Raw genomic sequence first — 24,386 nt, forward strand, 5'->3', positions numbered from 1 at the left:
AACATGGAAAATGCAAGGCTTTGAATACACGTGGTTACAAAAGCACTCAGCTCTCCACTCCCAACCAGTACCGATAACAGAGCGTTTGAGGTGCAGTTTTAATCTGCATGCAGCTATCAAAATATTTGTATAGCAATTTGCAGTAAAAGTATTTTTCATACCTGTGCAGGTGTGTCTGTTTCACTAATTGGCTGTCCATCAAATCTGAATCTAATCTGCCTCATCGACAAGCCCTGCAAGTTCAAAATAATTAATATGAATCCAAATAAAACATTTACAGATTTACTGTCAGAACAAATCTTAACAAAATTCAGACTCAAAGGAGTTAACCAGAGGGGAAACAGTGTATCTATGTTGCTAAGGAAATGGAGGAAGCAGAGCTGTTAAGAGTGATCTCCTGCTGTGCTGCTGTCACAGCAAGGGCTCTATATGGAACCACAGGTGTGGGTTTGGCACTTGGTTGTGATCCTGCTCTGCAAGGCACAAACAGCACAAGTTAATTTGCAAAGATAATTTAAGAACAGGTCAATCAATACACCATTGTGTAAAGCCTGAGAGGACAGGCCGGAAGGAGCAGCAATTGTTTCTCATGCAGTCAGAGATAATGTTAGACTAAGCTGACTCAAGGAAAACAATTTAAAACAATATGAAAAAATTACATTTTGGTGTAACTAGCTACCAGCACCAAGTACCCATAGTTAAGACAAGCTTTCATTCATGCCAAGAATCTGCTCCCAGTTCTAGTTCTTTATCTTCTTATGAGAAAAGGAACCACGAAGAAGGCCTAGGGAAAAAGAATTTGCAGGATCTGACACAGATTGTAACTCCCAGACGTTGAGATAAGAACAGTCCAGTAACTAAGGTATAACACAAACCACTGCTGCTACCACCAATAATAATAATGATAAGGGAAATAACAAGGGAAGAGAATACAACTGCTCACCACCTGCTGACCGATACCCAGCCTGACACGAGCAGTGACCTGGACCTTCTGGGTAACTGCCCCCAGTTTATATACTGGGCTTGATATGCTGTGGTATGGAATACCTTTTGGGCTAGTTTGGGTCAGGTGTCCTGTCTCTGCTTCCTCCTGGCTTCTTGTGCCCCTCCTCACTGGCAGAGCATTAGAGACTTAGAAAGTCCTTTGTCAGAGTAAACATTACTTAGCAACAACTAAAAACATCAGTGGGTTACCAACATTGTTTCCAGACTAAAGTAAAAAACACAGCACTGCACCAGCTACTAAGAAGAAGAAAATCACTGTTACAGCTGAACCCAGGAAAAGTTCCCATTCCCAAGAGACATTATGCTACATCAGGCATGGGACAGGGAAGAGTGTAAGGTTCAAGTAAGCAAAGCAAAGATCATGCTAGTAATGAACATGGGCAAGTACAGCAAACAGAACCCTGCTCTGCTTCCAAAAGGCATCTGCGTCTCCTCCCTCTGCTCTGCACCACTGCTTCCAGTCTATATCGAGTGCTACAGGGATAAACCCCTCTCCCGTTTAATACCTCAGGGTGGCACTGAGGAACAGCCTCCATCTGACATTAAGCACACGGCTGCCACCTGCAGAATACAGGAGTCCAAACTGTAGTGAGCAACAGGCCACACATGTGAGAGGAGAAAACAAAACCACAACAGGGGTCGTGGCACTGGGGAATTTCCTTCGTTCCATTTTCCAAACAGAAAACACAAAGTTGTATAGTTGATCAGGTTTTTGGAGATGATAGAACTGAGGGTTATAAGGCTGAAAATTCAGAGAACTGGCTTCAGAGCTAGGATCAGAACTCGTTGGCTAGCAATGCTGTCACAGGGCACTTTCAGCAGAAGAGGCAGTTTTCATTAAGCAAAGAAAAAAACTTTAACACTGACGCATCCCAAGTCCTCGCTCTCCTTCACACCCAGATACATTCACCCTGATGCACTGGTATTTTAGACAAGCAATGAAGCTTCTGCCGCCCCAAGGGCCGTCCCGCGGAAGGCGGTGGGGCGGGAGCAGCCCCGTGCCTACCTGCCGCTCGCAGTACGCCTTCATCAGCTTGCTCAGCGGGGTGTGCCGCTTGATTTTGAACTGCACGACGGAGCCATCCTGCCCCGCCACCTTCAGGTTGATGTGATCATTCTCTGTTTTCACGCCTTCCTGGAGGAAAAGCGTGAGGAAACAGCCGGGTCAGAGCGCGGCCGTGCTGCGGGCGAGCCCCGCCACCACCCCAAGCACGCTCCATGCCCGCTGCGGCCTGCAGGGGCCGGGCGGTCTCTCCCAGAGCGGCGGGGCTATGCGGGGCCGCCGCTTCCTCCTCCTCCTCCTCCTCCTCCTCCCGCTGCCCCCCCCCGGCAAGGCCCGGCCCGGCCCGGCCCACCCAGCCATCTTGGCCGCCGCACGCTGCCGGGCGGGGCGGGGCCCACCGGCAGCCCTGCCCCAGGGCCCGGCGGAGAGGCCTCGCTCTCCCTGTGTGCGTGCCCGTTCGGCGGGCCTCGCCTCCCCGCTGCCCGCCCGCCGCGCCTCACCTTGGGCTTCTCCTCCGACATGGTGGAAGGGCCGGGGCGAGGAGGGGAGAGGGGAGGGGAAGGGACAGCGCGCGCTGAGGGACGCGCCCGCGCGCTCGGCTCCCGCTTCAGCTCCCGCCGCCTCCTGCCGCCCGCGAGAGCGCGCGCCTTGGCCCCGCCCCGCGCCCTGCCGCCCCGCGCGCCCATTGGTCGTCCCCTCCTGGTCACGTGAGGGGCCGGCCAGTGGCAGCCGTGGGGGCCGCGCGCACCTCCCCGGGCGGCTCTGGAAAGTGCGTCACGGGGAACAGGAAGTGCCGGGGGCGGAGGGGCGGGGCACGGGCAAGCGGCGTTCCCGCCGAGCCGCACGGGGGCGCTGTGCGCCGCGAGTCACGCTGCCGCGCACGGAGGGGCGGGGGGTGCTGCGGTCCCCTGGAGGGATCCTCTGGAACGGAGCGCATCCAGCTGCGGGTGATGGTCCCCGGCAGTGCCAGCGCTGCCTCCCCTTGGGATCGCAGCCCCCGAACCTCTGTGTCAGCCGCTTGCCTCAGGCTGGCCTTCAGGAGAGCAGACACTGGCCGCTTCAGCCATCTGCTTGGCACAGTCCCAGGAAACGCTCCCTTTTCTGTTCTCCTCCTGAGGATGCATCCCTAGGATGGCAAACCAGCAGGGAAGAGAACAGCAATGGCCCCCTCTCCTCCAGTTCCAGCATCAGTATTCCTCCCTACCAGTGCTTGAGCCATATCCCACCCTCTCCCCAAGCTCCCACAACCACATCCTTGCCTCTTACTCCATACTGGCGGCCCTAACCCCTCCTCTAGGCCCACAGTGCTCCGGCAATGAGCAAAGTGGCACTGAGGAAACCAGTAATGAGCCCTCTCAGCACTCCTTTGCTTGTCCCAGGGCACAGTTATGCTCCATCCAGGCAAGAAGCTGGCTCCCCAGATAGAGCAGGTCCCTCTGCTGCCCTAGTTCAGGAGAATGTGGTCTAAGCCCAGCTGGCAACTAACTACCATGCCCAGTGGGACAGGGAGGAGAGCTGGGAAAAAAGGCAAAAACCCACAGGCTGAGATAAGAAAAATTTAATAACTGAAATTAAAGTAGAACATAATAGTACAATAATAATAAAAGGAAATAAAGAGGAAAGAATAAACCACACACACACCCCAGAAGGTAATGCGCAATAATCAAATCAGTTCAATATATAGACAACATAGTGTGAAGGCATCCAAATCCTACAGTCTTGCTATCAGTGGTGGTCACCAAGCCCAGGAGACCACCTTTGTAGAAAGGCACAGAGAGGTAGGAGTGTTGGGGCATCTCCCCAGATTAGTTGGGAGTGAGAACGTGCACATGGGACTGCCCTACTGGAGGCCTGAGATAACCAGAAACTTGTGCTTTTTGAAAGGAACGCCCATGTACCGGCACAAGTACAGGCACCTGGAGTAACAGACAAGGCCTCCTGCTGACCAGTGAGTTAAGAAACTAGTTTTTGCCTATACAAAAAGAAAAAGAAAGGTGAGAAGAGCCTGGCTCTGTGTGTGTGTAAAGAGTATTTGGTGAAGCAGGAGCGAGATACACAAGGCTGCTTTTGCCCTTGTCCAGGGACAGGAACTGTTAATTGCATTGCTTTGGACTCTGTAACCACCCCAGGGATAAGTGAGAAGAAACAAGTCATTCTCCAGTATTGCCACCATGTGTTTCTGCACCAGCAGAGCAAGAACAAAGCTCTGGAGCAGATCAAGCACCTGGAATAGGGACAATGATGTCACCAGGCATTTGGCTCATCTTCTGTGGCATCTGAAGTGATAAGTGGCACCATGGTGGTCTCCTCGCGGCAGGGGAAGCATGGAGTCCTGTGGCTCTGGGAAGGCACCATTCACCAGGGTGGGCAGGTCTGGAAATACTAATTCTCAAACTTTGCATAAGGGTTCTCTTCCTTGAACAGGCCTAAAAGGGAAGAGAGATTCATTCAGACAGCAAGAAACCAGCTCTTGTCAACAACTGTCATTCATGTTTCATCCAGCCTCCTGTCCTGCTGTCCTTCTGAAAGACCTGCTCTTACTCAAGCTGCACATGCAGCTTCACTCTCTCCCTCTGCGCAAGAGGAGATCCATTAAGAAACTCTACCTAATGGCAGACTCCTCTCATGCAGGCTGTATGAAGTCCAGGCTTAGCAGCAAGCCTGATCTCCCAGAGCACCCCCTCTGCACACTCCTCCTGTTGGACTGGACTTGGGAGCAGAGAGCTCAGACCCAAATTAAATAAAAACTGATCTTAGACTGGCCCCTCTGCTCCCATATCCACAGACTGGGAGACAGGGGCAGGGTATGGGGCTGACTTCTGGGCCAGTGAGAAGCCCCCGTGCCACTCTCCTGGCTGCTTTCCCAGCCCCATCCCAACACCTGAAGAAAGCCACAAAGGACAGGATATAAGGAGGAAATTCTTTCCTGTTAGGGTGGTGAGGCACTGGAATAGGTCGCCCAGGGAGGCTGTGAATGCTCCATCCCTGGCAGTGTTCAAGGTGAGGCTGGACGAGGCCTTGGGTGATATGGTTTAGTGCAAGGTGTTCCTGCCCATAGCAGGGGGGTTGGAACTTGATGACCTTAAGGTCCTTTCCAACCCTAACTATTCTATGATTCTAAGATTGCAACTCTGCAGTCAGGCTGCAGCAAGACAACCCTGGAGCACAAGTCTTCTGCTTCCACCCTGCCCCCCGCCCAAACCCAAAAAGACCACCACACTCAGCGTGCATGAACCCAACTGCTTCCTACTCCACAGCCACCCTGGGAACACCCTCAGCAGGCAGGCAGGCAGGAGAGACTCTCCACCAGCTCCAAGCAACAAGCCACTCTCCACTTCCTTCCAGCCTGCCCTCCCCCTCAGGCAGGTCCTCCCCTGCCCCAGGGCCATAGGATTCACCAAGAGGGAGGCTGTGTCCTCCCAGCACTCAGGGGCTGAGCCAACACCTCCCATGGACCTGCTGCCAGCTCTGCAGTCAGGCTGGTGCCTACTCTGTGCTCATCCAGGTTCCTGTCTGGCCCCCAGGCTGCTGGCTCCCCAGCACCACTGACCACAGTGCTGCCAGAGGGCCATGCCTGAAGAGCAGCAGCATGCAGCTCATGCTGTGTCTACCAGCTTCTGCTTCTCCCCTCCAGCCAAGCCCCAGGAGCTTCTTGTATGTGTGGAGTTTGGAGGACACAAGCCCCAGGGAGTGTTCAATGCTCTCTCTTTCCTGCCTAAGAGGCATAGCACTTGTGTGAGGTCACAAGCATTTCTACACTTGCTCCCTGAGGGCAAGAGAGCAATTCACTGAAACAGGGGAAGCAGAGACTGTTTTCACTGCTGGCCAGATCTCTACAGCTGTAACCATAGCAAGGAACATAGCTACTGAGGCAGCTCGATCTAAAGCTTAGCTTGAATCACATCAAGCTGTGATTCAGCTGATGTGAGTGATTCAGTACTTACCATATTTTCTTCGGATTTCATCATGTCGTGATTTCATCTCAGCTCTCCTGCAAGAAGCAAACAGAAACCCCATGAGTCAGTGACTGGCAGTACAAAACCAGGCAAGAGGAGCAACAGCCCCTTGCTTCTTCCCAACCTAGGAAGTTCCAGGCTGCCAGGTTTGCTCAGCCTCCCCCCTACTCCCCCACCTCCCAGAGACACTAGGGACCATCAGAGCCCATGCACATTAGCAGCCCTTAGGGAGTTAAATACACAAAGCTGTTGTGATGCTGCATCCATGAGTCACCCAGAAAGACATTGCTCATGAGGTCTGCGCCTGAGCTAGGGCTGAAGCAGCCACTGACTGCATGTCATTGAGCCCCACATGCCTCCTGGCATCACGTTTGACAGCACAGGCAGGAGACTGTGGCTGCAGGGTAACCTCACCTCTCCTCCTGCCGCACCCGCCTCCTCTCCCGCTCCCTGGCCATCCTCTCATCTTCCTTGTCTGGCCTGACAAAAAAACCCTGTTAGCAGTGCTCAGCACTCAGTTCTGCAACAGCACATGGCTGCATCTGAGCTACCACGGGCAAAGAGGGGAGGGGACCCTTCCAATACTTGCTTTTTGCTCTTTTTCTTACAACAGCAGCAGCAGCAGCAGACCCCCAACATGATGAGGATTATTCCTCCCACCACAGACATTGCAATGATCAGGGCTTCAAAGTTCACTAAAGGATGTGACAAAACACATTTAGTAAAAAAATACATGTGTGCCTGGAGATTTGATATTCACAATCATACAGCTACTTCATACAGTCACCAGCAGCTTCAGTCACTGGGCTGGAGGCACATCTAGCAGCCCAGAAAAGCGAGATGGACACAGTTACCTATAGATATACCAAGTGTTGGTACCAGGACACACACACACCCCCCAGCTGAGTATACGTAGCTGCAAACTACGGCACTCAGTTACTGGCTATGAAGGAATGAACAAACGCACTCAGGCCCATCGCCTCCAGCAGAAACAGGAGCAAAGGTGTCTTAATCACTAATCCAGGTGAACAGTAACCCATCAAGGGAAAACAATCCAGCTCCCGGAGACCACAACTGGCACTGGAGTTACTGCTCACAGGAGCCAGCCTCAGAAGTCATTTAAGAAGAGATGACAGTGGACTGGAGACACAGTGTCTACAGTCCTTGGGCAAGACGCAAAGCAAGACAAGATCCATTGGGATTTATCAGCTTGGGACCTGCAGTGCTGCTGAAGCAGCTGAAGGCACAGAACTGCTACATTCACCCCCAAAACACATCTCCCCAGGGCTTGGGGGATCTGCTCACCCATACACAGCACAAACCCCATTGGGACATGGTGGTGAAGCAGGAGCCTTGAGCCCTGGCCCCAGGAGGCAGTTGTCCTACTCAACTCCTGCAATAGCTGTAGCAATACCAGCCAAAACAGACATACCTAGACATCACCTGAAATCCTTTGGACAAAGAGGGGTTTCTTTCCAAGTATGATACAGACTGTTCAGAGACTTGGGCCTGTGGAAATATTTGTTTAGGAGCCACTTGACACACAGCAGCCAAGTTACAGAAATCCCAGTGCACTTGAGCCTGCTCAGAGCACTTCTGAGCCCCTCTTCTCCATGCTGCTCAGAACTAGAACCTAGTTGAAAGCTTGAACACTGTATGTGGTGTACCTCAGGGCATTTCAGAATATGCTTGCCTGTCTCCTTGCTGCAAGGACTCAGCAGTAGCAGGCTTATTGGGATGCTCCAGGCTGAGCTGACTGCACCACTGAACTTGCTTTCAAAGCCTCTGGCTCCTGCTCCCAGTGGTGAGCATCATCACTGCCAACCACTGTGCCATCTGACTCTCAAATCATACTGCATCCCTACCCTGACTACCACGGCAAGCACCATGCAAGGAATGTGGATACAGATACCAACCGCAGACAGCTGCCATAGCCTGCTAGCCGGTCACCAGCAAGACCAGAAGCCAGCAACCTACCTGCTTGCAGACACTTGTGTTTGTCCCCACAGGTGGGCTCACACAGTCTCTGTATTGGCCACCCAGCAGCAGGGAGGCCTGCAGATCCATGCTCCCAGTAAGGCTTTGGGAAACATGGTATTTGAGACCAGATTGTCCATAGCACTGCCTTACCTTGGAGCATCATGAAGCTTTTGCTGGCTGCACTGCAACAGACCCACAGTCATGTGGGGGGCAGCCCAAAAGCCAAGGATCAGAAGTCAGCCCAGGGGATAAGACAAATCCAAACAGGCTCTTCAGCTCAAGAGGAAGTTTTTCCACCAGCACATGTTTGTATTGGTGCTTCTGAAACTTGACATTTTGGGATAAGCCCAGGGTTCTGATCACCCCTTTCCACAGAGGTCCATCCCAGAGCACCAGGTGCATCTGATGATGAGGGTATAAATCTCCCACACACCCAAAATGCAGACCCATTTAAGAGCTAATTTCTCACAGGACTGATCTCCTCTAAAGCGAGTTTTGCAAGGTCAGGAATGTGTTCTTCTGTAACAAAACCTTTTGTGAAGCTACTGGCATCAAAACTAGTATTACAAGGTCTTACAGAAGCTCCAGAACAGCATGCTGTATTGCTCACAAAGAGGAAATTCTTCCTCCACAAGGTATGGGAGCAGTTAGCCCAGCCTCAAGCACAATAGATGACAGGTGATCACAATTCAAATCCAAGCTCTCCATCAAGGTGATAGGCAAGAGAAACCAAGCCCCAGCTTGCTTCCTACCTCCCTCAGCCCCTAAAAGCTGGGTCCTGTCTGAACATGAGCATGCGCCAAGCTTGGTCTAAAGACACCAGTTTCTCCAGAAACCCAACAAGAAACAGAGCACCAAGGAGGAAAATCAGCCAACAGCCAGATAGAAAAAGCTCCAGGAATTGATCTGGCTGCAGCATAGTTTACACAGGGCTGGTTTTGGAAGAGGTTGTTTTCTCAGCTGGGTGAAGAGCTGAGCAGGACCACTGGGCAGGTATGCTCAGCTCTAGAAGCCCACGCAGGGTTGCAGAGAAGTCACCTCACTTCTGGTTCCAAGAGACCCTGTGGATGTTAAAAGCCTGCCTGAGGCAGCAGCCACAGCGCTAAACATGAAGGGCCAGAAGCAGCACAAGGAACACCACGAGAGGTGCAGAGGAGAGAGCTGAAGAGTCAGACCCTGGTGTGCACACTTTGACCTCCTGTAAGGATTGCACAGGCAGCTGCCCACAACTGTTTGACTCTTGTTCCCAGGTGCTAGCCACATTTGGAAACCTCCACACCAAAGCATAAGGAATGTATTTAGAGGAGTTGAAGTCCCACAGGTCCTTCTTGCCAGAAGGCAGGGAACTGCTCACAGTCTGCTTTCTTGCTCAAGCTTCTGAAAATCTGCAGAACTCTGATTGACTTCAGCCTGTCATTGCTACATCAGCAGCAACAAAGGGAGGCAAAGGAAATCTCCCGTTCCCACTAGAACAAGTGGCAATCAGTGCCATTTAGCAGCAAGCACTAAAGGCAGCTATAATTAAGCACAATCCACTTACCCCAGCAGACTCCCCATCGTGCAGAGTGGAGCTCACAGAGGTCAGCTGGGGGCAGGACTCTTCGAACAGGGTACTCCACACACCTCCCGCTGCTGGCACACCACAGGCACTGGGACACAGGCAGCACAGGATTACCAGTGTGCAGCAGCGATGCCGTTAGCCATGCTCCACTTCTTTAGCTGCAGCAACAGGGCCACTGCTGCCTGCTCCTGAGAGCCAGGTACCACCCAGCAGCAATAGGACACTCAGCTGTGCCTGGTCAGCACAGGCTGCATCAGGCTTGCCTGCATCAGTAGAGGCAGGCAAGGGGAGTGCAGATTTCTAGAGCAAGTAAAGATGCTGAGAACCCTCCTGGCTTGCATGATGGCCATAATAATCAAATCCTTAATGCTCACTCCATGCATTTTTTGGGACAAGAAGGAAGCCTTTGTGACAAGGCACTTAACAGAGCTGATGAGCAGGGTAGGTTTGCATGTGCCATCCCTAAGTGTTTCCCAGAAAGCCCACCTGCAGCAGCTTTGCACCCTCCTCTCCCGAGTGGCTCCAGCCCCTAACACCAGTGCTTGGTTGGGTTTGGTCAAACTGGTTTTGGCTGCATCAGCTGTATGATCTGATTCAAGTTTACTGATATCGAAGATAAGGTGGGACACAGGTATACATCCTGCATCCACCCAGTACCATGTCACCCACAGGCTGGTGGAAGGTCAGCTTGCCTAGCCAGTCCAGCCCACTTAAGCTCCTTCATGGTGCACGTCCCACTGACAGCATCTCCCATCCATGAAGAGGAGCTCATTAATCAACCCCAAAACCATACAGCAAGCCCCAAACAGTTTCTAGCAACCTCTTCCTAGAGCACCAAGGCAGGGTTTCCCTCTTACCATCACGGATGGGTGGCATTTGCAGCATGTTCATGACAAGGACAGGGGAGCAGACCACCCTTCCAGGAGGGAAACTGCTCCATAACATCCCGGCAAAGCCCACGCTATGTTTTCAGGCATTGCAAGAGGTTGGGAGCTCTACCACTGCTACTTACAGTGACATTTTTCAGACACTCCTCGCAGCTCTTGTTCGTATACTGGTTGCAATCTACAGGAAGGAAAAAAGACACCTCAGTACTTTGAACAGCTTCTCAGTGCTTTAAAACTCTGGGTCCTCAGAGCATGCTCCTGCCCACTCTGGAGGTGGTCACTCCATCAGAGCAGCAGCAATGCAGCATAGTAGTGCTGCAAGAGATGCCGGCTTCAAAACACCTTCAGTGTCATGGTGATAATCCCAAAAGCCTTGGAATGGAAATCCTCTGCCTTAACTACAATAGCCCAAAGCCCCAAGCTGTGAGTTCCTCTCCCTAAAAGCCTGAGCATCTGCTGTGGCCAGCAGGCAGTGGGGCAGCTCAGGGACACAGCTGGGGTCAGTTCAGAGGGACCCTGCAATGATAAGGACAAGCACTGGGCAGGCGGTGCAGTCCTGTATCACCAGATGACAGATCAGCTCAAGCAAACAAATGCCAGACAAGGAAGTTCCTACCAGGAAGAGAAGCAGAGGAGCACAAGGGGTACATGCAGCTATGGTCTCTGTGGGACCCCATACTCTCCCACTGCACATGAGGGAAATTCCAGCCCATCCATCCAAACCTTGCTTCAGCAGGGAACACTCCAGGTGACAAGAGGCAGCCAAAATCTGCACCTGTGTTCAGAACCTGTTTGCATCACATTTGGCAGAGGAAGACCCCTGCTCTATAGACATAGGCAGCTCCTAGCATATGGGTGACAACTCCCAGCATAGCATCCCAGCCTCATGTATGACAGCATTCCCAGGGAATTCAGGTCAGCTGGGTGGGGAAATGGATCAGGTGTGAACACAGGACAAAGTGGCCTCGTTCCGCTGCCTTCCTGGGCTGGCCTGCAGCTCCAGGCCAGTGCTAGCTCTTCAGGAAAGCCTTCCTTAGGACATTCACCTACCATTTCACTGGTATGCTCCTCCGGATCCTCAGGTAGAGTGGTTTGCCAGCCCTTGAGGATCACCCATTTAAACCTCATCCCTTGCCTAAAGGGTGTAAGCAGCAGCCCATTTGACCAAAGGCCATGAACCAGTTTCCTGACTACTCAGTAACTGGTAGAAGGATCACTGCTTTGCAGAACCTTAATCAGGAAAAAATACCAGCCCGAGGTGCTTGTTTTCCACGCTCACAAGCAGCAAAGCCGCTTTTTCTCCCTCCAGCTGGCAGGAGCCCTGAGCTGTGACCCACCATCAGCAGTCACATGCTCTGCACAGCCCTCCAAACAACTGGGCGATTTATGAACATAGCTCAGATAAGGGTGTTTACACACTGCCAACCGGGGAGGCCGAGATTGCAGATTTTAAACACTAAGGAAACTGCATCTTCCCTGTTCCTCCAGCCAAGGCCAGGAGAGTATCTCAGCAGCCACACTGCCCCGGGACTGTTTGCTTACAAGGAGTCACAAAACAGCCCTCTCGCATCAGAGGAAAGATTTCAACCTGCCTCCCTACACTTTTCCTTGGGGAAGGGAATCATCTGGCTCACACAGGAAGGACAGCATGGGGGTGCACTGCAGTTCTTGGGGACGGAGGTGGGACAGCAGCTCTTGCTGTGCTAGAAGTTTCCTTCTGCCACCTGGCTATGAGAGAAGTGAAGACAGCCAGCATGTTGGTCCTTTCTCTCCTCCCAGCTGGACCAACCACACAGCCACCACAAGTCTGGTCATCAGCTGCAGAAGTTTCCCACTTGGTGTGCAGACTTCTTGGGGCACACCTGAAGGGGGATTGTCCCTACCCTTTACTAGGGCTTCTCCTCTACCTGAAACAGCAGGCACAGGGCTATGCTACCTCCTCCACCCACAACGGAGCAGCAGCCAGCACCCACAGCTCCTCACCTACACCCCTATCTGACGGCCCCCATCTTCTTCCTGGTCTGAAGCTCCTGAGGCTGTCTCCCCCAGCCTGTCCTGAAAGACAATTTCCTCTAAAGGGTCATCACGGGGGGGGGGGCTGGCTGCCAAGCTGTTAGCAACACTGAATGCATGGCTACATTGCAAGTGCCAGCTGGGAAAGGAGAAAGTAAAGCCCCTTTTCCAGCACCCCTTCTTCCAGATATCGGAAGGATGCACTGGTGCCCCACACTGCACAAGATCACACGCTACCCTGGAAAGAAGGGCTTTCTTTCAGGGATGCTTAGCACAGTCCATGAAAGATAAAGGATAACTCGGGACAACCACTGTAACACCAGCATCCCAGCCCTTCTACATGTTTTTGAAGCCTTCCCAGCAAGGATGGGACCTGCCCCCCCAGCTCCCACTGCCCATCCTGGGACAACAGCCTGCACCAGGCTGCGCCATGCTCTAAGCATCCCGTAAAGTGAGGTTCGGAGTAACCGCAAACACTCGACTTCGGGTGCCCCGGCCTCATCCTCTGCGGCTCGGGGAGCAGCACCCAGCGGAGCCGGGACCACAGCCCACCACCGGGCTCACAAAGGCCCTCATTCCGGGTCTCACAGCGCCCGGACCAGCACCCACCCCGCTGGGGCCGGGATGGGGCCACGCTTACCTCCCGCCACGTCCTGCGCGGCGGCGGCGGCGGCGGCGACGGGCAGCAGGGCCAGGGCAGCGCAGAGCCCGACCACCGAGACCATGGCGGAACCGGGCCGCAGTCTCAGCTGGGGTCAGCCGGGACGGGAGCTGCCTCCTATGTAGGGCCGAGCGCGGGGCGGGGCGGGCCGGGCCGGGGGCAGCCCCTCCCGCCGCATCCCGTGGCCGGTCCCGGGGGCCGGCCCGCACGGAGCCTGCGGAGGGGTGAGCGCGGTCGGTGCCGGTGCCGGTGCCAGTGCCAGAGGAGCGGCCCGAACGGTTTCACCGCTTCCCATTGAGGGCGGGAAGCCCTTCGCGCCGGGGTGGGGCGGGGGGGAACCGGCCGCAGCACCCGGCAGCCCCGGGACCGGCCGCAGGAGGGGGCCAGGCCCCCGCGGAGCTGCGGAGGCAGCGGTTTGCCCGCCGGGTTCGGACAGTGCCAGCCTGAAACGGGGACCTGGGAACCTGGTCTAGTGGAAGGTGTCCCTGCCCGTGGCAGGGGGTTGGAACTGGATGAGCTTTAAGGTCCCTTCCAACCCAGCCCAATCTGTGCTTCTGGGACCCTCCTCCTGACCCCTGCATGAACCAGTCCCCAAAAGGTCCCCACAATCCCTTCCCTCGTTGTTACATCAGTCTTTATGGCACGGAAGTGCGTTAGCTTTGTTCACATTTATATTAGTTCACATGATGCACAACGATAGGTTGTGGAATTTTACTGGAGACTTTGGTATTGTTCGTGCTTAAGTAAAACAAACAAAAGGACAGCCTGGCCCTTGTAAAAATGACTTTGCTGCTGGGGAGCGTCATAGAATCACAGAATGGTGACCTCCAGATTTCTTGTCGGCCCCTTTAAGCACTGGAAGCTGCTCTAAGGTCTCCCCAGAGCCTTCTCCAGGCTGAACAAGCCCAGCTCTCTCAGCCTGTCTCCATAGCAGAGGTGCTCCAGCCCTCGGAGCATCTTTGTGGCATCCTCTGGACTCACTTGAGCAGCTCCACATCCCTCTTGTGTTGGGGCCCCAGAGCTGAGTGACACCAGTAGCCACCCAGCCTTGAGAACAAACTGCTTTGGAACACCAAACACACAGGTTCCGTGCCTTTCAGCAGCCCCCGAGTCCTCGCTATGTGCCAAGACGCCGGTGTTTCTCCCGAGGAGCTGCCAAAATCTGAGCTACCTGCAAGAGGCAGCTGCTGGCATGAGAGCGCTCACCTGCGGTGGCAGAATCAGGAGTCCCGCTCCCTCCTCCGCATCACATCTCCCACGGCTCAGCCCCCGCATCCCACTGTTTGCCTGCCTTAACACCATCGACTGTTGACTCTTCCAGCCCGCAGGAGCTCTGTCACCAGTGGCCAGCCCGTCTGGCTCTCAAGGACACCAGGAACATGGCAAGGAGAGTGAAGCTTTCAGAGCAGGCAGACAATGAGCTCCACAGTGAAGCAGGCGATGGCAGGGTGGCCAGCAGTGCTGCCTGCTCAAGCTATGGATCACCTCCTTCAGGTGTTTTTCTGTTTTACTGAAAAACATTAGTTGTTGTCTTAGTTTAGGACAATCCTCCCTCGGGCCTCCCAGTCCTGCTGCCTGTGCCAGGCTGCCTGCTCCTGCTTGCTGCTGCCAAGAAGTCCACATGCATGTAGTGGTACTGCTACCCCATTCCCAAAGGACAGGGGCTAAAACCAGGTCCCAAAGCACTCTGCACAGGCAGCATCACAACCCTCATCACAGTGATGGTCAAAAACCAATTCTTTTGGGCTGTCTGCATTGCTGGGCATGAATCATAGAATCGGCTCCTTTAGGCACTGTAAGACTGTTAGAAGGTCTCCCCTGAGCCTTCCCTTGAGGCTGAACAAGCCCAGTTCTCTCAGCCTGTCTCCATAGAAGTGCTCCAAGCCTCTTTCAAGTGGTGTGGAGCAACTTGACTCCAGCACAGGAAAGCACTCTGCTTTCTTGACCTATGGCATGTGAAAAACACCATTTATATTGATGCAGTTCTCACATCGCACATGTTGAGCACATGGGCTTGAGGCCAGTGGGCTTCTTGTTTTGCCAGGAGGAAGACCCCAGCACCTGGCCTTTGCTGAATGAGGAGAGAGGCTGGGATGCAAAGCCTTTTTTTTACAAGGGTAAATATTTACTCATGCACACGAGGTATCCCAGACAAATCAGGGCATCAGAATGTGGTTTTACATGGGATTCTTATACCTTTCAAACAGTCAGGTACAACATGACTAATCACTAACACCCACGCTGCCAATTGCTAGTCACATTAGAACTTTGCAAAGTAACTATTTTTTCACCATTCTTGCTGCTTGTCTGTTAAATGAGGTGGTTTTGGTGTCAGTCTTGCTCAGATTACTGATCTGCAACACTAAACAGTGCTGGGCAAGTTTCAAAGACATGTCACAGGGCTGGGATGCTGGTGTTACAGTGGTTGTGCTTGGTTATCCTTATCCTTCATGGACTGCTCTAAGCTGAAGGTTGCTGATGACACAGAGCTGTGTGGTGTGGTTAACACGCTGGAGGGAAGGGATCTGGACAGGCTGGAGAGATGGGACAGTGCAAACCTCATGAAGTTCAACAAGGCCAAGTGCAAGTCCTGCACCTGGGTCAGGGCAATCCCAAGCACAGATACAGGCTGGACAGAGACTGCACTGAGAGCAGCCCTGAGGAGAAGGGCATGGGGGTGTTTGGTGATAAGAAGCTCATCATGAGCTGGCTTCAGTGTGCGCTCGCAGCCCAGGAACCAGTCACGCCCTGGGCTGCATCAAAAGGAGCGTGATCAGGAGGTCAAGGGAAGGGATCCTGCCCCTCTGCTCTTGTGAGACCCCCCTGCAGTCCTGCATCCAGCTCTCCGGCTCCCGACACAAGGGGGACATGGAGCTGCTCAAGTGAGTGCAGAGGGGGCCACAAAGATGCTCTGAGGGCTGGAGCACCTCTGCTATGGAGACAGGCTGAGAGAGCTGGGCTTGTTCAGCCTGGAGAAGGGAAGGCTCTGGGGAGACCTTAGAGCAGCTTCCGGTGCCTAAAGGGGCTGACAAGAAATCTGGACAGGGACTCTTTACAAGGGCCAGGACAAGGGGAAATGGCTCTGAGCTTACAGAGGGGAGATTTAGATTAGATATGAGGATATGAGGGTGGTGAGGCACTGGCACAGGTTGCCCAGGAAAAGCTGTGGCTGCCCCATCCGTGGCAGTGTTCAAGGCCAGGCTGGACAGGGCTTGGAGCAACCTGGTCTAGTGAAAGGTGTCCCTGCCCATGGCAGGGGGTTTGAATTAGATATCTGAGGTGTCTTCCAGCCCAAACCAGTCTATGGTTCTGTGATCACTCCAGAATTAGCAGGCCCATGGAAGTCTCTCTGAAGCTGCCTTCTCTGCTGGGGACAGCTCTTTCACACTTGCTGAGCAATGCCCTGACACTAGGGGTGCTGCCAGCCAGCTTGGGCAGCAGGAGGAAGCATCTACTGAACCATTTATGTGTGCAAAGTGCATCATTTATTTGTCTCGGGTTCATCTGTAAAGCGATACTTGGGCTGCAGAGCATCCTGGTGACACAAGGCAGGGCACCAGGTGGGCACCAGGGCAGCGGAACCGGGCAAGGTGCCATCAGGCAAGCCAGGGGAGCCTGAAAGGCCACTCTAATCCCGCCAGCCTTTCCACTCCCTCTCCTTATTTGTCTCTGAAGGGTATTTTCAAACCCTTCAAGATGGCCTCAAGTGGTTTCCAAGACGACAGTGCTAAAGTCATTACTGCCATGGAAACCCTCTCTTTGGCATAATATAAATATTTCCCTTGAAGGAAGCTGGATGAGTGGGCGATGTGCTATTTTCTAGCACTCCCTGGCTGTAACAGGACAATCTCCAGGAGATGGGAGTGGGGCGGAGCAGGGGAGGATAAAATTAGCTTGCCACACTGGCTGGCGATGGAAAAGGTGATTACCAGCAGTTCAGTGCAAAACCCGGGCTTGTTTGTGTCAGCAGGGTCCAAATGAGAGAAGATTTACCCTGTAGGGAGAAAAAGGGAATAAAAAAAAAAGAGGGGGAGGGAGAAGTAAGTTTGAAAACAGTCAGGTTTTATCCTGTCCTTCTTCAAAGTTTTCCCTTTAGTCCCAGTGCTGCATCCCTTCTGATCAGCACAGGCAGACCTGGCTTCTGGAGCATCCTCAGTGCTGGGCCAGAGACAGCTGAGCCTGAGCCAGACTGGGAGCATGGATGAGACGCTTCTTTTTTTGCTTTTAATTGCCTCCTTTCTGTCTCAGCAACTCACAAATAGCTTCACTTGAGCCCTGGGGAGAGGTGTCACCTGCAACCCCTAGTGCTGATGGTGGAGCAGCAACGCTTGGAACACTCTTTGTGATGCAGCATCCCCCAAACCTGGGGACTGCTCTGCTGTGGTCCCCAGCCCATTGACCCCTCCAGTCCCTGCCCCTGCCTGCACCGTGCTCAGCACTGGGGCGTATCTCCAGAGAGGGGCTACCGGTGTTCCCCACACAGCATGGACACCTGGGCAGACCCCTGTGTGATGGCAGGGATTGTCCCTGCTGCCACTCCACCACATCAGCTCTTGTCAGCCTCCAGGGGGAAATCCCTGCAGAGTTCTGAGCTGCCGTGGGGGATCCCGGTGCGGCACAATGGTGTTTTCCTAAATGGAGACAGCTGCATTGTCATCACCAGGGCTGTGCAGGGCGGAGGTGCTGGCTGTGTGATGGGAGCTGGGGACCAGGCATCTGCAGAGCCCGTCTCTGCTCATGTTGGCACAGAGGTGTAAATACCGCCTGGCCTGGAGCAGATGGCTCCTCTCACATCCATGCTCCAGGCAGATACCAGAGGGCTTTCCTAACAAACTCACATTCCCAGCCTGGAGTGCTTCTCACTCTCCTGGAAGAAGGGGATGCTCTCAGTTCACTGGACTGCCCAGGCTATTTTTAAATCACCGCAGCAACTGAAGGATGGGGAGACACCGTGTGTCCTCCAGCTGGGGGTGACATCCTCCCTCTATGCTCTCACCTGCTGATCTTGCCTTTGGCAGGGGCTGGGGATGAATGTGTGCTCCCAGCAGCTGGCCAGGCTGGAGGACAGGGGCTTGCCCTGTGACCCCCCCAGCACCACCCCAGCAAACCAGCTGTGAGGCAGAGAGCTGCCCTGAGGCCCCTTTGCCCTCGGAGGTGCTGCTGACAGTGTCAGGAGGCCAGTGCGGTCAGACCCTGGCACCTCCTTTCCTTTTTCTCCCTTTGGAAAAAAATCCCACACAAAACAAAACCCAAACCCAGAGCAAACAATGAAAATGTTCCAGCTGCTGGCTCAAAGCAGCGATCCCGGATAAAACCCCAAGGATCTTCTGGCTAAATATAGCCTGAGCCCCATAAATTAAACAAAAGCTTTTCACCCGGCTCTCAGAAAGCTGGTTCCAGCAGCAGTTTTAGCTATGTAAGGTATAACTCTGGCAGTATTTGTTATTATTATTAGCTGTACCTCCCCCATGTCACTGACCTCCCCACTGCTGTTGTTCAGGAGCATGAGTTTTGCAGAGCCAGGCTTCTCCCTTCCGGCAGCTCGTCTGCTCTGGAGGGATCCCACCTCAGGCTGCTTTCCTGCCTTTTGCATTCTAAATAGGAATTTACAAACCCTTTTTTTCCCCCTTTGTTCAACTTGCGATTACTCGATGCTTGCCCATCTCAGATGTCCTGTGGTTTCTAGGGCCACCCTCATTTAAGGCCTGTGTCAGGCATCCCCTTAAGTTTTATCCCTATCAGCTGTCCTGCGAACCCTAAAATAAGACACTGCCAGCCATGCAAAGGTGATGGAAAGCTCTTGCTGAAACTTTTCGAGCCAGTGCATATGTGGGTTCTTGTCTGACTTCCTTTTCCTCAAGGTTATAAGCAATATATTACATATATTATATATATATCTGTTACTGGATAGCAAATGACTTAATGGCTTTCTGGGAGTTTTCTCCTCCAGCCCTTTAAGGAAGTTTCATCATTCTGCTGCTTTGAGCAGGAGCAGTGCTGCTTGTGCTGCTGAGGATGACTCCGCTCCACTTTCTCTCCAACGCTTCCTCCCAACACTTTTCTCAGTGTGATGAGTGCATTCCTTGCCTGCCTTTCCATCCCAGATATTCACTTTCTTGCTTTTTCTATGGGCTTTTCGCCAAAGTATTGTACTTCTTGCACCCAGAGCTCCTCCATCCCAAAGCCGAGGGCTGGCTCAGCTGGCAGCACCACTGCGATCCTGGCCCCTTGCTCCATCCTGCTGCTGAGCTTTCATTTTGTTTCTGCATTTGCTGGTGCGCTTATGGCTGAGTAACGCAGCCAACATCTCAGAAAGGTGTGAGCAGGGCTGGCAGCCTAGAGGATCCAAATAGCCTTTTCCAACTGAAAACACCGTCTCCTCGCTGAGTTTTGCTCAGCCTCCCATCGCTCCCGGCTCCCAGCTCTGCCAAAACCACCGTCAACGTTCCTTCTTGCTGAGCTAAGTGCGACTGAGCCCCCGCAGGCACCAGTCTTTCTCCAAGGCCACCTGCTTGTCTTGTCCCTCATCTCATCGTGCCCCCCCCCCCCCCCCAGCGTTTTTGATTCCCTGCAATAGTTTCTACGGAGATAGCCCTTTCCTTGGGCAGGACCTGAGGAAGAGGAGGCCAGAGCTGCCTCCCCTGAGCCCTACTCAGAGGCTGGATGCAACTTGGGGGCTCTCCCTCCATTCCTCAGAGCATCCCAGGGCAGGCAGGAGGATGGTCCTCCCGCCACCTCCTTGGGCTTGTACCTCTGTAAACGTGCCTCTATCTGCTCCCTCAGCAGGGCACAAAAGAAAACACAACACAAAAACCAGGCTATTTTAAGTGAACTCAACCGGGGGGGGGGCCCCCAAGAAAGAAGTCAACTCTAAGGCTGTCATGTCTATATTTAGTTGGAACTTTTCTGTCCAGGATTCAGACTCTATTTGGAAACCCTGTGCCTTGGCGTGTGGCCAAGCATCTTGGTTTTATACAGTAATCCCTCAGCATATGGCAAATGTTTCTCATCTCCCAGCGGCTGCGGCACTGGCCCCGGCAGCCCGGCAGCGCAGGGTTTTAAGCTGACACGGAGACAAGCTGGCTGGCTGTGGCTGCGGATTCACGTCGTAGACCCAGAAGGGTTTTTAATAGAAACATCTTCTGATGTGGCTTTTGAAAACAAAAACCAAACCAGAGCTGCCCCTGCCTGGCCCCAGTGCCTTTGTGGTGCAGAGCTCAGGACATCTCTACCAGCTGCTGGCCTGGGGTGGTGCCTGCAAACGGGGTGATGGCGAGGAAGATGTGAGGCTGTCCAAACTGTGCCCCCAGGCCTCCCCAGCTGGTTCAGCTGTTGAGGTAAGAAACAGCTTCTGGCTTATTTTGCCCCTCTCTCCACTGAAAATGTCATGAAAATTCCCATTTCACAGGCTAGGAGTTGACACAACAATTGCCCGGAGCACGGTTTAGTTCCCAGTACTGTGATGGAGTTTTGGTGCCAGCAATTTTGTCCTGACAGTCTACAGGTGGCTGAGTGATGCTCAGGGAAGCAGCATCTTTGCACACCCTGTTCCCCTCCTCTCCTCTCCTCTCCTCTCCTCTCCTCTCCTCTCCTCTCCTCTCCTCTCCTCTCCTCTCCTCTCCTCTCCTCTCCTCTCCTCTCCCCTCTTTTCCACTCCTCTCCATTTCGGATAAAACAAAGCTTGTAACATGGAAACTCAGAAATTAGATGAAAGTAAAACTACCGGTTCCCAAGTGCCACACATATGTCCATGCTCTGTGGCAGCTGTGAGATAGAGGGAAGCAGGATCCAGATGAGAAAAGGTGATAAAACAGCTATTTATACACCCCTTCCAAATATTTTAGACTTGTGACATGCATGATGATGTATAGCAAAAATATCTGCTTCAAAACCTTCCAAGTTAAATCCCACATCCTTATTTTAATTCAGGAGTTCAAGGGATTTAAGGAAGTATACACTTGAAGTGATACTTCTTATCTCTCACAGCAAGGAATGCTACTCAGGGACAATAGGGCTTTGGGGAGAGACCAACAGTCCAGCACCATCACCCTGGGGAAGAGGAGACACCGCGGGGACACAAGTGTGGACCCACTGCAGGAATTACATGAAGAGCATCTGCAGGGATGTGTGGGATCAGTGCCTTTGGGGCAGTTTGATTTGGGAACTCCCTGTCCCTGCTGGTGGCCCCATGAAGCCTGCTATGGGGGGACTTGGTGTATTCCATCATTTTCGAATGAGGCGTTTCCCCTGCTTCCCCTTCACAGTGGGTTTGACCCCTGCAATTCCTCTTTCCAGAGGACAGAGTTTTCTACAGCGTGGTTATTGCCCCACGCAGACACCCATGTTCCTTGCGGTGCAGCAATACAGGATGAGATAAAGGTCAGTGGCTTTTTGTGGATGAAGGATGGTGGAAAACCTGGGCATCCCAGCCAGGCCTTTGGTTAAGCTGTGTGGTGCAGTTGACACGCTGCAGGGCAGGGATACTGTGGGATACTGTCCAGAGGGACCTGAACTGGAAAGGTGGGACAGTGCAAACCTCATGAAGTTCAACAAGGCCAAGTGCAAGTCCTGCACCTGGGTCAGGGCAACCCCAAGCACAAATACAGGCTGGGCAGAAACTGCACTGAGAGCAGCCCTGAGGAGAAGGATGTGCGGGTGTTGGGTGATAAGAAGCTCATCATGAGCTGGCTTCAGTGTGCGCTCGCAGCCCAGGAACCAGCCATGCCCTGGGCTGCATCAAAAGGAGCGTGATCAGCAGGTTGAGGGAGAGGGTTCTCCACCTCTGCTCTGCTCTTGTGAGACCCACCCCCCCCCCAGCAGTCCTGTGTCCAGCTCCTGGGCTCCCAACACAAGGGGGACGTGGAGCTGCTCAAGTGAGTGCAGAGGGGGCCACAAAGATGCTCTGAGGGCTGGAGCACCTCTGCTATGGAGCCAGGCTGAGAGAGCTGGGCTTGTTCAGCCTGGAGAAGAGAAGGCTCTAGGGAGACCTTAGAGCAGCTTCCAGTGCCTAAAGGGGCTGACAAGAAACACAGAAAGGGGCTTCTTATGTGGACATAGAGTGACAGGACAAGAAGGAATGGCTTTGATCTGACAGAGGGGAGATTTAGACTAGATATGAGGACATGAGGGTGCTGAGGCCCTGGCACAGGTTGCCCAGGGAAGCTGTGGCTGCCCCGTCCCTGGCAGTGTTCAAGGCCAGGTTGGATGGGGCCTGGAGCAACCTGGTCTAGTGGAAGGTGTCCCTGCCCATGGCAGGGGGTTGGAACTGGATGAGCTTTAAGGTCCCTTCCAGCCCAAACGACTGTATCATTCTGTGATCTGTGCATCCACTCCCAGAGAGATGGAGCATCCATGGGAAACAGCTACAGCACAAGTGACCTTCAGTTGGCAGGCTGTTTGCAGGCTGTGTGGAACCTGTGCACCACAGGAGATGAAGTGAGTTGTCTGGGAGCTGTGCTGCACAGCGAGGATTTTTGCTGTAATTACGGGTTTTGTCAGTCTCAGCCTGGGAAGTTGGAGCTCACGGTGCCAAACGCCACCCTGGCATGTTTATTAATGATGATTGTAAAACCTTGGCAAAAGCATTCACCATCAGGTCTGCAGAAACCCTGCCGGATCCACTGCCTTCCAACCAGATGGGCCTTATTAAGAGATGTCACACCACTAACAACACCTGACAGCTCGTTGACTCTCTTCCCTGTGCTGTTCCACGTGCCCCAAGCAAGGCAGCAGCCTGAGCTGAGGGCCAAGGGGAGACAGGAGCCTGCTGTTCCCGTGCCTGCCCCAAGGGCATAAAGCCAGGGCTCTGCCTTGCTATGAGCTCCTGCACCCTCTATTTGCTTCTTGTCCTTCATCTGCCTTCCTTCTCCTCCCAACTCCCTTTTCCTGCTGGAGGCACCTAGTTGCACCCACGTGTGTGCAATGAATGACCAACAGCATCAGTCACTTGAGGGTGCAGAGGATACTTTGATATCTCTGTACAAGAGGAGTTTTCCCTGTATTTTTTGAATGTGTGATTTTTTCACCATGCAATTGGCACAGGTTGCACAGAGAAGCTGTGGCTGCCCCATCCCTGGCAGTGCTCAAGGCCAGGTTGGACGGGGCTTGGAGCAACCTGGTCTAGTGGAAGGTGTCCCTGCCCATGGCAGGGGGTTGGAACTGGGTGAGCTTCAAGGTCCTTTCCAATCCAAACCATTCTAGGATTCTGTGATTCCATTTACTGGAGTTAAAATAACTGCTGGGAGCACAGAGATGACAGTCGACAGCACAGTTTTCTCTGTGTTTAATAACACTCTATCACACCAGCATTAGCACAGGCAGAACACCTCCTGCATGGCTGGGCTGAAGCATCTCTCATGTCTTTGCTCTGTATTTACACTGCGAAGATGTCATTTTGGGAGTAATGTGCTTGGGACAGCTATGGGAAGTTACAACACCACACCCTGAATTTTGGGTGTGTGGCCATCCCTGGTGCTCTCTGCTGATGGCTCCCGGCCATCCCTGGTGCTCTCTGCTGATGGTTCCTGGTGCTTTATGCTCCTGATGGGTTCCTTCTCCAGCCTCAGGGAGAAGGCCGCTTTGCCCAAATCCTGACTCACTTGCACCATCTTTCCCTGACAGCAGGCTGGCTCCGTGCGGGAGCTGGGCTTGGGCAGGAGCTGTGCAAGCTTTGGAGAGCTGCTGCTGGCGCTTGCTGCACGCATTCCCTCTGACTGCATCACTGCAGCTCTCGCTCGCTGCCTGCCAGCACTCCCCCCATGTGATACGCCAACCCCATGGATTCCAAAATCAGAAATGTTTCACCTTCCAGAATGTTATCCTGCCTAAAAGCTGTGCTCTGGGAGAGACTTTGGTCTCCAGGTGCACAGGGATACCCGCATCACCATGACCGGCAGATGGGAAGGGGCCAGTTTGGCCGTGCTGGCACCTCCCAGCTCTGTGGCTGTGTCCCTCTCAAGGGACATCCATCCACAACACGATTTCTAATTTCCAGCCTAATCTGCAGCTCTCCAGGCTCACCGTGACTTAACACAAATGCCGGGGACTGCCCACGGGCAGAACAAGTGCTGTTCATTAAAGACCAGCCTGGAAATTTCTCAAGTGTTTTGTTTTTTGGGTTTCAGGCTGGTTTTTTGTTTGTTTTCCTTTCAGAATTTGCCATCTTTCCCCTGGTCACTAAGAACTGATTTGCGGGGAGAGAACGGCTTTTTGAGCAGCCCACTTGTCTTTGGAGCAAAAGCTGGGGCCAAGGGAGCTTGGGCTCTTTTTAATTGTATCCTGCCTGCAGTGCTCATTACTCAGAGAGCCCTAACAGGCTCTG

At 53.3% G+C, this 24,386-nt stretch overlaps 3 protein-coding genes across 3 annotated transcripts in view; all 3 read right to left on the bottom strand.

Annotated features, from left to right (window-relative positions):
* UBE2G2 (ubiquitin conjugating enzyme E2 G2) overlaps positions 1-24,386 on the bottom strand; it is a 94,971-nt gene that overhangs the window by 19,054 nt on the left and 51,531 nt on the right. The gene's annotated exons all lie outside the window — the stretch shown is intronic.
* Positions 1-24,386, bottom strand: part of LOC133207910 (small ubiquitin-related modifier 3) — a 41,712-nt gene that overhangs the window by 1,482 nt on the left and 15,844 nt on the right. Inside the window, exons 2-4 of the mRNA XM_061345297.1 lie at positions 2,509-2,614; positions 2,012-2,140; positions 162-233 (exon numbers count right to left, since the gene is read on the bottom strand). Coding sequence (XP_061201281.1) covers positions 162-233; positions 2,012-2,140; positions 2,509-2,529 — 222 coding nt within the window. The 5' untranslated portion in view covers positions 2,530-2,614. The remainder of the gene's footprint in view (positions 1-161; positions 234-2,011; positions 2,141-2,508; positions 2,615-24,386) is intronic.
* PTTG1IP (PTTG1 interacting protein) lies at positions 3,552-13,154 on the bottom strand. The gene is made up of 7 exons (XM_061345256.1): positions 13,046-13,154; positions 10,518-10,570; positions 9,485-9,593; positions 6,554-6,659; positions 6,379-6,444; positions 5,953-5,999; positions 3,552-4,434 (listed from the first exon to the last, which is right to left on the bottom strand). The coding sequence occupies exons 1-7, from the start codon at positions 13,128-13,130 to the stop codon at positions 4,391-4,393; spliced, it is 510 nt and encodes a 169-aa protein (XP_061201240.1). The 5' UTR covers positions 13,131-13,154; the 3' UTR covers positions 3,552-4,390.

This window comes from Neopsephotus bourkii, unplaced genomic scaffold (assembly GCF_033783945.1).
Source record: "Neopsephotus bourkii isolate Nb327-2 ecotype Australia unplaced genomic scaffold, CSIRO-AGI_Nbou_v1 NB_234, whole genome shotgun sequence".
NCBI classification, from domain to species: domain Eukaryota; kingdom Metazoa; phylum Chordata; class Aves; order Psittaciformes; family Psittacidae; genus Neopsephotus; species Neopsephotus bourkii.